The sequence below is a fragment of the Podarcis raffonei genome, chromosome 1 (genome assembly GCF_027172205.1).
Source record: "Podarcis raffonei isolate rPodRaf1 chromosome 1, rPodRaf1.pri, whole genome shotgun sequence".
NCBI lineage: Eukaryota > Metazoa > Chordata > Lepidosauria > Squamata > Lacertidae > Podarcis > Podarcis raffonei.
The window spans coordinates 78,268,183-78,281,138 of NC_070602.1; the positions used below are offsets into that span (position 1 = coordinate 78,268,183).

The 12,956-nt window shown below is 40.5% G+C and overlaps 1 protein-coding gene across 3 annotated transcripts; it reads left to right on the forward strand.

Annotated features, from left to right (window-relative positions):
* The first annotated feature begins 1,697 nt into the window (after window positions 1–1,697).
* On the forward strand, window positions 1,698–12,495 carry GAL (galanin and GMAP prepropeptide). Of its 3 annotated transcripts, none has more exons than XM_053395667.1 (7): window positions 1,698–1,955; window positions 2,617–2,697; window positions 3,763–3,817; window positions 7,598–7,663; window positions 9,452–9,532; window positions 10,025–10,102; window positions 12,212–12,495. In XM_053395667.1, the coding sequence occupies exons 2-7, from the start codon at window positions 2,617–2,619 to the stop codon at window positions 12,271–12,273; spliced, it is 423 nt and encodes a 140-aa protein (XP_053251642.1). In that variant the 5' UTR covers window positions 1,698–1,955; the 3' UTR covers window positions 12,274–12,495. The 3 variants fall into 3 exon arrangements, with proteins under 3 accessions (XP_053251642.1, XP_053251635.1, XP_053251651.1); XM_053395660.1 differs by having other exon boundaries at window positions 1,702–2,357; XM_053395676.1 differs by lacking the exon at window positions 7,598–7,663 and having other exon boundaries at window positions 1,718–2,357.
* Window positions 12,496–12,956: the final 461 nt, after the last annotated feature.

The window sequence follows — 12,956 nt, forward strand, 5'->3', positions numbered from 1 at the left end:
TTTATGGCCTTTTTAGGTAGAGAGAATAAAAAACATACCCCAAAAAAGAAGTATCTCCTGAGGTTCCTCAGAGGAAGCATGGAGATGAGAAAAAGGAAATGGTTACTGAGGGGAACATCAGGAAGGATGTCCAAGAAAGAGAGGGTTTGAGGAGGAGGCACACCACCCCCACCTCACTGTTATTAGAAGACAACATTCAACATCCATATAAGGTGTTGTTTCAGCTGAAATTCCTGAAGTTATTTTTCATAGCAAGCAACTGTAAGAAGTAAATGTATTAGAAAGACAACCCAAATTATTAATCTGCAATTTTATCAGGACAAATAGCTGATTTGAATGCTAACACAGAAAAAGGTATAAGAATTATTGTGAATTATTCTGCCTGCACAACTAAGCATGTCATTACCATGCAAGTTAAAAAAGAACAAATAATATTCTTGACAAGCAGAATTGAGAGAACAATATACATCGATTGGTGAATGGGTAGAAAATTATTTAATTGATTCTATTCTGCCAATGCAAGTTGAGACAAAAAAATAGGGCAAGTCAAAAATGAAGTGCAAAAATGCTTCACTGAGTCCTTAATAGTAAAAGAGGCTTTCATCATCTACTCAGCTGACAAAGATGAGAATATCTTACCCAAAAATTGATAAAGAATTGCATAAATCATGCAATTTCAAGTTATGGGTTAAAAACATATTGTTCCAGTGGTTTTGGTAGGGATGAAGCAAATGAGCCCAGCTAACAACAGCAAAAGCATTTTTATTGTAATGTCCCTGGAATCCAGACTTCAGCATAATGCTCTTTTGTTCCTTTTTTTGAATGATAAAAAAGCAGGACCCCCCCCCCAAAAAAGTTATAACAAAAATGGTTTCATTTATGAAGGGGCAAATTGTACTTTATAAAAATCAACACACAGCTTTACTGAACCATTTATGTGTATGTTTCTGCCACAGCATTTGGTCTCAGTCTGCTTGAATCATATGCCCTGTTGCTTTATTATTTTCAAAGTTCCAATAAGACACTATTCTAACCTTGTTGATGAGGAAAGAGCCACCAGATATGCAGAGTAAGATCAGTGCTAGACTGGATCAGTGCCCTGTTCTTGGATGTGGTACCCCAGTCTCCAAGTTTACACAAAGCTCGAAATGTGGCTTCTCACACAATTCAACCCTGAAACCTCGAGTTTCAGAGAATGAAATGCAACAATGCCAGAATTTAGCAAGTTCCTCTTGTACCTTTTCAAATGAGCACATTTTGGTATGCAACTCATTCTGACAATTCAAATGAACCGATTCACCATACTAAACACCACTGCGTGTGTTTGTCTCTGTGTGCAGTTGTGTGTGCAAGTGTGTGTTGCTATGTGCATAGGTCACTGTAAAGAAACAGTAAAATTACTGTAAATTTCATCTTAAGGCTCTTACAAGATGCAATGTGCTTCACCAGCCAACTATTTCTTCTGCCTCCCAACACTTGTTCCCTCATTTAGCCCAGAGAAGAATTCTGGAGAACATGAAAACTTGAACAATATTTTGTGATATTTTGGTTGGCCTAAGGAAGGAAGGTATTGTCCCAGTATGAATTTTGGATTTTATTTTTTATGGGCCAAAACCTTTTGACTGCAGGAATACCTCCATCCCCTGCAGAGGCTACAACCAGTTTTGCATTGTCTCTAAGAGATGGGGCTGAAAATCCACCCCTTTGCAGTTGATTTGACCAGTCTGTGAATCCTTGGAGGAGGAGAAGGGTGGTGGAGGAGGAGGAGGAGGAAAAGAGAGGTTCCCCTTTCCCATCCGGCTCGCGGTTCCGTTTCCGTCGCCGCCAACCTCCCTGCTCCTCCAACAGCAGCAAAGAACTTGTGTGAAGTTGCCCGAGGGAGCCGGGCAGGAGGAGGCCGCCAGGCTACCTAAGCAGACCTCTTTCCACGGTGGCGAAGCCGAGCGTAATGAAAGGTAATTGGCCGGGCTGTTATCCATCTGCAGCCTACATCTTGCCTCCAAATGCCTCTAATTGAATTGCTGTAATTTTTTGCCCTTCCTAATGCACTGCCTCGGCGAGGGGAAATGGCCGGGGGGGGGGGCGGCTCTCCAGGCTCCCCGGGGGGAAAGAGGCAAGCAGCTCCGGCGAGGCTCATAAATAGCGCGGATCGGGCTGGCTTGGGTACCACTCGGACCACCACCCCGCCTCCCCAGCGCTTCTTCCGCAAGCTCCTCCTCCACCCCGTTTGCGGGATCTACGCAGGGATTGAGTGAGGAAGATTCCCACAAGAGATCAGCCAGCAGCCCTTGGGGACCACTGTCACCGCTTGCCAGGATCCACCTCGACACACATCGGACACCACTTTTCACGGCAAGGTACTGTCGCGCTGCGTTCGTGACCTCCTGCGCCTTCCCCATCTTTGGCTACAACTTTTGACGCGCGTCTTTGAGTTCTCCTACCCGCCGTGCGCGCGCGTTTATATAAAATCTGTAGATAGAACATCGCTCGTTCCCCTTTACTTTCTTCCTCCTGGGATTATGGGGTGGTAAGAAGGGGAGGGGGTGTCTGAAACCCCCCAGCTGACAGGGGCAGCAGGCAGGCAGAGGGGTTCAGTGCGTTTTGGTCTCCTTTCAGATGCAGAGGTGTACCTGTCTCCTGTTTGCCTCCTTGATCTTCTGCGCTGCCGTCTCAGAGACTTTCGGGCTGGTGTTATCCGTGAGTATTGTCGCTTTCTGCTTTCTACACTACTCTCCGTCTACAATAATCATGTGTAAGTGGTGAAGGGTGGGTGGGGGACAAATTTCACGGTAAATTTCAGAAGCCTGCTCTTGGATCAATGCAAGAGAAAGTGTGTTCACACGGTCGTTTTTCCCCTCCAGTATTGATGCAGTATAGCCACTCATTTATTCCGGAGTATCCAAACAGCCTTCTTACAAAGGATGGCATCCCTGTTTTCTCCCCAGTGTCATCCTGAGGTTTTTGAGTGATGGTGGTGTGTAGTGATTTTTTGGAGTTTCCATCACAATTATATAGTGCAGTCCTTTCAGGTATGATGGATTGGTGGAATTCTGTTGTCTGGCATGAAGGTGTGCTTTGGGAATGTAGTAAAGCCCCTCTGCATTTCTTGGTCACCTCTCCACAGTTGCCAGTTCTAAAATGTCATCCCTCTGCAGTGGTTTTCCTACAGTGGTGGAACAAATTTCCCTCCCCATTTCAGGGGCAGGAAGGAAAGTGGGGGAATAACAATTGTATTTTCCAAGAGTTGATCTTTTCCAGCTGGAGAGAAGCAAGTGATTTGTTGAAGAGCACAGGAATCCCAGAGAAAGTGGTGTAAATCTTTTGAAACAGTTTAACAGCAAGGAGAATGTGAGTTGCTTCTTACTGAGACATTAATGTCAAGCTGGGTGCAGTCCCAAGTTTACTTTTCTGGAAGGAAATTCTTTTGAAATTGATGAAGCCAACTCCAGAGTAACCTGAGAGTACAAAGTATGAGGGATGAAACCCTGTCACGAATCATTTACTTTACTTATTTTTTATTTTATTTTAGCTATATAGTAATTTATCCTTCAAATTCAATTATACTATTCAAACAACACTATAAATATTATATAGTTATATATGATAGATTACACTTACATTCAAGAAAACAGGTTTAAATATATATTATGAAACATGATCAATGTGTGATTTCCTTGGCTGGTATTTCTGTATTTTAAAAGAAATACTGTGTGGCAGTAATAAGTGAAAAAATAATAATCTCACAATTTTTCCTTCTGCAAGGCTAAAGAGAAAAGGGGATGGACTGTGAATAGTGCTGGTTATCTGCTTGGTCCAAGTAAGTCCAAATGTTTTATATTACTTGAAGACAATCTGAAATAACAGAAAAGTAACATCCCGAGGTTTCTAAAGTTCATCGCATACTATACATGAGCATACATGCAATATCCCATACTAACTCTCATTCCCAGCTTGTGGCGGGTGACAGCACTAAATCACTCAGTTAGTGCTCTCTGGTGTTTATTGTAACCTATTTACAGTGGAGTGCTTTGCAGGAATTATGACTCTTATCACTGCGCTTGAATCATGAGAGTAAACCAATTTTATCTGAAAGCTCATCTTTCAGTTCCGAAGCCATGCCATTTACAGATAATATTAAATATACATACTAGTATCTCTGAATGTGGTTATCAGCTTTCCTGGAATAAATATGCCAAACTAATACTATGCTGGAAAACTGTATCTTCTGCTTTGGAGTCCAAATCTTTTTACTTTCCTTTGCTTACTGTTGTTGAGAAGATGATGTATTTTGGACTGTCTACAAACAACTGAGGCCCAGTCCAGCAAAGTTAATGAAAGGGCATCTGCTTTGCATGCTGAAGGTTCTGGGTTCAGTCGCCAGCTAGGACTGGGAGAGAGCCCTGCCTGATCTGATAAGTTGCAGCTAGCTATTGTAGACTATACTGAGCAAGAGGGGCTAATAATCAGACTCAATATTAAGCGGCTCCCTATGTTCCTAAATCCCACTGAGTGTACTTGAATAGGACTTTACCTAGATTGTGCCCATGATAAGTGCTTTATGTAGATACTATACTTCAGCTTGGGGAAATAATTTTGTTATCCATGAACAGGTAATTTTGGTAGAGAAGAGGGTAAAGCGATTGAAGTGGTTAGGTGTCAGGGGACAAAATTCACAGTAAGGTTCAAAAGTCTTTTACTTGGATAAATGCAAGAGAAAGGGTGTTCCCATGGTTGCTTTTTCCTCCAGTATTGATTCAGTTTGCTCTCTCATTCCTGAGAATCCAGGCAGCCTTCTTCCAAATGATGGCATCTCTCTTTCCTCCCATCATGAAGTGCTGGGTTGTAGTGATTTATTTTTTTACATCATTTTTATTAAGTTTCCCATTTTAACAATCAATCAAATCACACTGAATGTTCCAAATTATACTAATACATATCAAATAGTCCAAATATTCTGCCTAAATTCTCCCATGCTTCAAGTTCGGGGAGGCTCTTGTTTGTAGTGATTTTTGTTTATCACCCTTTCCTTTAGTGTACAAGCAATGATCAGCTAAGCTTCTTTTAAAGCCAATATTTTTTAAAGCATTATCAAGACACTCATTCCAATTTCCAGCTGATTGTTTGAGCCCATAGATTGCTTTGTGTAACCTATATACAGAATTCTGTTCTCCTGCCTCAAATCTTGGTGCTTGATTCATAAAAATTTCTTCGTGCAGATTTACGTTAAGATAAGCTGTTTCAATATCAAAATGATTTACCTTAAACCCACGTTGTGCTGCAATAGCTAGCAATAAACGTACACTTTAACTCCTTGCAGTAGGAGAAAAGGTTTCATCAAAACTTTCACCTTTTCTTTGCGTAAAGCCTTGTGCTACCAGCCTAGCTTTGTACTTAACACTACCATCTGCCAAGTGTTTTATTTTATACACCCATCTACAGTCCACTGTCTTTTTTCCTTCTGGCAATGGCTCAATAGTAAACACATTATGTTCTGCCAAAGATTTCATTTCTGCTCTCATTGCATTTCCCCACATTACTATTTTCTGGCGTGGTAACTTTAAAACCTCCTTATAATCATGAGGTTCTTTCTTCACATCAACAGTTTTAACTTCTTGTATAGTAAACCTTTCTGGAGGTACCCCCTTATTGCTTCTTTGTGATCTCCAAACTTGAACACTTTCCCCCTCTGAACTATCTTCCCCTTCTAATTCATCTTGCTCAGGAGAAATTGGTTCAGCTTTAGGAGTTTGTGTACTGGGACCCTCATCCCCTGATTCCTCATCACTATCACTTTCAGAACTTTCTTTAATTTGTGGCTTTTCTTCCTCAGATTTCACAAATTTATCTGTATCATCTGAAAATAAAACAACTTCTCAATTTCCATGTAAACGAGCCCAACCATCTTACTCACAAAACTCTGCATGTCTTGATATTACAACTCTGCCAAGCCCTAGTGCAAAACGATACACTTTTGACCAACTTTGAAAACCAACAAATCTAAGTCTCTTTGCCTCGGGAACTCCTTTCCTTCTCTGTCCTTTTGGGATGTGAACCCAAGCCCAACAACCAAAAGTTTTAACATGGTCCAAAAAAGTTTTTTTTCCATAAAGCAAAAAAAATGAGGGGTATTGTTTATGGTAGAATGAAACAATCTGTTATGTATGTAATTAGCACAGAGAATTGCTTCCCCCAAAACTTCCTGGATAAGCCAGAACCACATAACATAGAATCTAGCATTGTTTGTAAAGACCTTATCTTGCATTCTGCAACTGAATTTTCTTCGGGTGAAAAAGGACACGATTTATGGTGACTAATACCACGTTTTTTCAACCATACATGGAGGGCTTCAGACATGAACTTGCCTCCGCGGTCACTCTGCAATTGGGTAACTTTGTAGGGAAACTGCCTTTCTATATAGTTGACCCAATTTTTAATCAGTTGACCAGTTTCACTTTTGTGTTTTAACAAGTATACCGGCTATAATCATCCACAAGAACCAGAAAAAACATTGCTCCTCCTTCAGATTCTGCAAATGGCTCACAAAGGTCTGGATGTAATAAAGCAAATGGCTTCTTGCTAATTCAGAATAAGATCCCCACTTATTTTTAGACTCCTTGCAGGTATTGCAGTCCAGAAAAACTGATTTTTTTTCTTCATTTTAATTCCCTTACTTAATTCTGGCATTTTTGGCATTACTGCGGAAATTGGCATGCCCCAAATGACCATGCCACAAATGCTGGCACTCATCATGCAAGGCTCTATTACTGTTAGAGGGGGGGTTTTCTTCTGGTGGCAGATGACAGAACCATGAAACTGGTGTAAAACACTCAAACAAAGGTTTTATTACAGCTATACAAAACAACAAACAAAAAGCATGCAGGTGTTCTCTCTCTGCAGGCAAATTCAAACTGCAACTTCTCCTTTTGTAGTCATCACCAGCTGTACCTAATCAGCCTAGAAAACCACTCCCAGAACTCCCAGAAAAGGTTCTTAAAGTTACAGTCATCCTTTCTGTTTCTTTGCAGAATGACTCCTAACACTACCAGTAGATCACGATCGACCTGTTGGACATCCCTGGAACAGATCAACTGAAATTAATAGACCTAACCTAGCTGTGCTCATTAAATTCAGTGGGTCGACTCTAAGTAAAGCTTAACTGAATACAGCCCAAGGTTCCCTTTGTACACATCTGTTGGTAACCTCCAGCTGCTTCACTCATAACGGAGCTGTATTTAACTAAGTGACATTTTCAGAATGCAAGCTTCACACCTTTGCTGCTTATTGGGTGTGTTTAATACACCTTTTCATAATTGCCCAATATGTTAGATTATAGCTATCCATCCGTATGTTGTAGAAATTACTTTCAAGGACACAAGAGGGGTGTCTTTACTTACAAGGGGTAAAGCATAATACAAGAGTTTTAAAAACAGTGCCTAAATACCTCTACTAAGAATGTTTTATTTGTTTGTGTTGGCTTCAGATAAACAGTGACTGAAGAGGCTGTGCAGACAGCCAAATCTCCATTCCATAGAAAGGAGATCTACTGATCAAAGTTCCGTTTTTTCTAAGGTTGGGTAATAGCCATAATCTGTTTCAGGTCGTGTTGCTCAGATCCTCAAGAAAATGTCCCGTGCAAAGGGGACAGAAGAGCCACCTGGGGAACGTAAGATGGCTTTTGGAGGTTATTCGTGTAAACTAACTGCAGTTTACTGTCAAAGCAAACTAACTGACAACTCGCCACTTAAAACCAAAGGAAGCAACAGTACAACTACATTTTCTTTTCTTATCTTTTTATAAAATTTATTGAACAATTTCCACAAACAAATTTCAAAACAAATAATCAATTACATTGTTCCCCCATTTTTTCCTTATTCCCCTCCCTATCCCTCCCTCCCTTCCCCTCCAGAGACTTCCCTCAGCTCCTCTCTCTGATTTGTATACTTATGTTATTCTCTGCATGTTAAAGAATGTACGTATCGTTACTTAATCTATCATATGTTCATCTGCTAAATTTGTGGATGTTTATTCAAAACCTGCCAAGGAGTCCAATTCCTTTTGTTGTTGTTTTAAGTAATTTGTAAAAAGTCCCCACTCTTCTTTGAAGTCAAAGTTGTCCTTCTCACGTAATTTATATGTCAATTTAGCCAATTCCGCATAGTTCATCCGTTTTTCTTGCCACTGTTCTTTCATTGGGGTTTCTTCATTCTTCCATCCTTGTACTAACAAGGCTCTTGCCGCTGTTGTAGTGTACATAAATAAGTTCTTTGTTTTTCTTGGCAGGTCTTGTCCTACAATCCCCAACAAAAATGCGTCTGGCTTTTTTACAAATGTCATTTTAAACATTTTTTCCAATTAATTATTTATCATTTCCCAAAAAAATTTAACCTCTCTACATTCCCACCACATATGGTAAAAAGTACCTTCTTTTTCTTTACATTTCCAACATAGGTTTGATCCGGTTTTGTACATTTTTGCTATTTGTACTGGTGTAATATACCATCTGTACATCATTTTTATATAATTTTCTTTCAAAAGAGAACAATCTGTAAATTTCAAATTTACTTTCCACAATTTTTCCCAGCCCTCAAATTGTATGTTATGTCCTATATCCTGTGCCCATTTAATCATAACTGATTTAACCTCCTAATCTTTTGTCTCCCATTCTAGCAAAATACTATATGCTTTCTTCAACAGCTTCACTTCTTCTTCTATAACTTCCTTTTGAAATCTAGAAGTTGTATAACTAAACCCTTTCTTGCTATCTTCCTTATACATCTCACGTAATTGTCTGTAATGTAACCAACTCTGAAAATGTTCTTTAATTTCCTCATAGTCTTTTAATTTCCACTTTCCTTCTTGGTCCCTCAGAAAATCTCTGTATGTAGGCCACCTCCCCTTTTTGCCAAGTGGTTTGAGTAACAAAGCTTCAATTGGTGATAACCACCAGGGTGTTTTTTGTTCAATTAAGTCTTTACAGTACAACTACATTTTCTAAATTGGACACAATGAGCCCAAGACTGCACCCAGATATGCTCAACTCTTTTAGTCACGGCTTTTCAGGAAAAGACAAACAAGGGCTTTGAATCAGAGATGGTTCAGGAGACACCTTTCGAATTCCTTGCTAATGGCTCAGTTCCACATTTGGCTGAAGGGACACATAAAGTCATTGGGACGTGTTATACCAATAGCTGTACCACCACCACCACATCATCATCTATGACACAGTGGTGCTGCAGTTGTTTGCCAGTGATGCATTGGTTTACAGCTGGTGTGACTGTTTAAGTGAAATGCTTCTTTCCATTCATTTGCTGTTAACCATCCCATCACGAAATGTCTTTCACGTTCTTGTTCAAAGCTGAAATCTTTTTACCTGGTGTGGTGACGTCTATGAATCTCAGGCTACTCTAGTAAGCATTACAGAATGAATGAAACCTCTCTCGTTTGTTAACAGGTGCAATTGACAAAGTTTTTAATGCCCAGCCTGGTCTAGCTGGTAAACGTGACATACAGCTTGAAGGAAATACAAAAGCAGGTAATGAAATGACCCCCTCCTCGTACTTACTGAGGAGTTTATATCCCAGTGATATCTGAACAGCCGCCCACCAAACATTCTTTGACACATTTCTAGATTCCAAAGAGAGCCTTTATTCCAAACTTTTACAGGGGGGGTCTGGGCAGGATTTCAGGAGTCTAGAGGTTTCAGCAGGGCCAGACAATGAACTGGTGTATGGATTGCATCACCCCTTTTTATTCTTAGTGCATTTGAAAATGAAATATTCTTTTAAAAATATACTTTAAACTAGAGGAAAAGCTTCTTTCCACTGGAAACTGAGTGCCACTGATTACAGAAGCTGGTTAACATAAGTAGACCTATAACTAACATTGTCTCATCAGTCTGAGAGAGAAAAAACAAACCTTTTATATCCTAATGTATATTATATTACTGCCAATATTTATCCCCTTCCCCACCTTAATTATTTTAAATGAACAGCAAATTTAGTAATACCTAACTAATATTTTCTAGGTATTTTGGGAAGACCACTGACTGATGACAATGTTTTGCGTATGGTAATTGAATTTTTGACATACTTACACCTTAAAGGTTAGTAAATCTGTTTTCACTTCAAACCGTTTTGTAATATGAAAATTAACATAATCCTTACAGAGGATTGTAACCCATATTCCATGAGCAGCATTCCACTCAAGCAACAGGATTCCCCTCCCTTTCCTTGTGTGCACCCCAGATCTGCTCCAAAGGCACCCCCCCAACTCCAAGAATTTGCAGAAAATATTTGCAGGAAACTGTAAAGAAAATATTTAGGGGCAAAACCAAAGGGGACAAAAAGCTCCCAAAACTGACCAATGAGGAACTGGGTGTAAACAGAACACTAGGAGAGGGGGACGGAGTAACCTGGAAGAGGCACACCTGGCTGGCTTTTGGACGTTCAGGCAGTCATTATGGCCGGGAATGCCTTTGCTTAAGTTTGGTTGGTGTACCAAATGCATCCTTTCCTGGAAAAGGCAGATCTGGCTACTGCTGGTTATTACCCACATAGCTTTGCATGGACATTTGAAGCTGTCCACTCACTTCTTCCTCCATGTGCTGCCACTGGCAGAGGTGAGAACATGAGTAGAGCCCTGCATGATCAGGCCAAAGGCTCATCCTCTTCCCAGATGCCTATGGGAAGCCTGCTAGCAGGACCTGAGTCTCCCTCTTCTGATTCAGAGCAATTCGTATTCAGAGGTGTGCTGCTTCTGACAGTGGAGGTAGGACATAGCCAATAGCCCACTGACAGCTTTATCCTCCATGAATTGTCTATTCCTCTTTTAAAGCCATCCAAGTTTCTCTCACTTCATCTGGTGAGAGAAAATTTTGCCGCTCAACTATGCACTGTGTGAAGAGGTACAGTGGTACCTCGGTTCTCAAATGTAATCCGTTCCGGAAGACCGTTCGAGTTCCAAAACATTCGAAAACCAAGGCGCAAAGGGCTGTCTGCAGATTCAGTTGAGAAAACTGAAAAACATGCAGTGGAAGCCGTTCGACTTCCGAGGCGTATTAGGAAACAGAAGCATCCACTTCCAGGTTTTTGACGTTCAGGTTCTGAAACGTTCGACAATGGAGACGTTCAAGAACCGAGGTACCCCTGTAGTTTCTTCTGTCTATCCTAACTCTTCCAACTTTCAGCTTCATTACATGGCCCTGAGTTCTAGTATTATGAGGGGGGGGAAATTTCTCTCTGCCTTGTTTCTCCACATCATGCCTAATCTGTGCCCTCTTTCTAGCTGTTTCTCTAAACCAGAAAAGGCACAAATGTTATAACCTTTCCTCTTGGGGCAGTTGCTCCATCCCATTGATCTTCCTGGTTTGGTTGGACATGGAACAAGCCCTTCTTTTTGGAGCATTCTAACTCTGGAACAAACAAAGCTGTTGTTTCTTACGCACACTTTCTCAATGCTGAATGGCTTCTTAATTATTACAGGAAAATTGCAGGTGAAATAAATGGGGTTTTGCATCTTTCCAGAATTTCTTTCGGCTTTTAGGCAGTGTGATTTTTTTCCCCCTACAAAGGGAGCCATATAGGTAGAAAATTATTCGTACAAGGAGAGAATAATAACAGCAAGATGAAAGGCAGGCACTGTAATTGCAAATCGGATGGTAGTGCTTCTGTCAATGAAGGGACCTTTGAGTCAAAGCCACACAATGCTTTCTCGATAAGGGAAGAAAAGCACATTCATTGACAGGTGAAAATGTTCATGGATGACCAGCCTCATGCAACAGTGCAAGAAGAGAAGCATATTTAGAATTTGCCACGTATTTAAGCAAGGGGAGCTGTGGTCCTCCAGGTGTTGTTAGACTGCAACTCCGCTCAGTTCCAGCCACCTAGGTCAATATGATGGAAGCAACACTTTGAAAACCAAAGGTTAGCTGCCTCTATGTTAGAACATATGTTTCCCATCACTGATTTGAACCCCAACACATGCCTATATCAAAATCACATCCATACATAATTACAAACAGTCGAATAAAACCATAAGAAAGGAATGACGTATTGTTTTTATTTCTTTTCGGAGGCATTAAGTGAGTTCAAGTGCCTTGCCTTGTATCATAATTGCTTTGGAAGTGAACTGTAGTTTTATAGATTTGTCTCCAAGCACTTATTGTTTCCTGTCTTTCACAAGCATACACTTTTAATTTTTATTTATTTTTCAGAAGCTGGGGTTCTTGATGACATACCTGCAACACTTTCTTCAGAAGAAGCAAATCAGTCTTGAAAGAGAATGTATTTATACTCTGTGTTATAAATTCCCAACATCTAATCAGAATTTTGAACAAAATATGGCATTGTATTCATCTTGTACGTTCCTCCTCATTGTCAACTTCTTTTTGTCTTTTCTTTCTTTGGTGATGTTACATTGTAAAAAAAAAAAATCACTGATAAAAAATTACTTTCGATAAATGACATCATAAAAAAATAGCAGCTGCTGTTTGTTTCACTTGTCCTAGAATACTTTGACGCTTCTGCATAAGGTTATAATCAAGGGGGCTTCAGTCCTGGTTAGAGATCTGTTTCCTTTCAAAGTCTGATGGTGGCGATAGGGGAACTCACTCAGTGTGACCCCCAAAAAATCTCTTTTATTGTAAAGGGGGGGTGTACACAGCAAAAGCAGAAGAAGAAGAAGAAGAAGAGTTTGGATTTGATATCCCGCCTTTCACTCCCTTTAAGGAGTCTCAAAGCGGCTAACATTCTCCTTTCCCTTCCTCCCCCACAACAAACACTCTGTGAGGTGAGTGGGGCTGAGAGACTTCAAAGAAGTGTGACTAGCCCAAGGTCACCCAGCAGCTGCATGTGGAAGAGCAGCAAAAACAATGATTTCAAACAACGCAGGTCCTCTCTAGATCTCTTCCCAAGACCCTCATACAGTAGTCCAGTGGATGGAAATTGTTCCCACCCATA

Coding starts and splice junctions, on each gene's coding strand:
- GAL (XM_053395667.1), top strand. CDS start 2,617: ATGCAGAGGTGTACCTGTCTCCTGTTTGCCTCCTTGATCTTCTGCGCT. Junction 2,698..3,762: donor CTTTCGGGCTGGTGTTATCC/GTGAGTATTGTC, acceptor TCCTTCTGCAAG/GCTAAAGAGAAAAGGGGATG. Junction 10,103..12,211: donor GACATACTTACACCTTAAAG/GTTAGTAAATCT, acceptor TTTATTTTTCAG/AAGCTGGGGTTCTTGATGAC.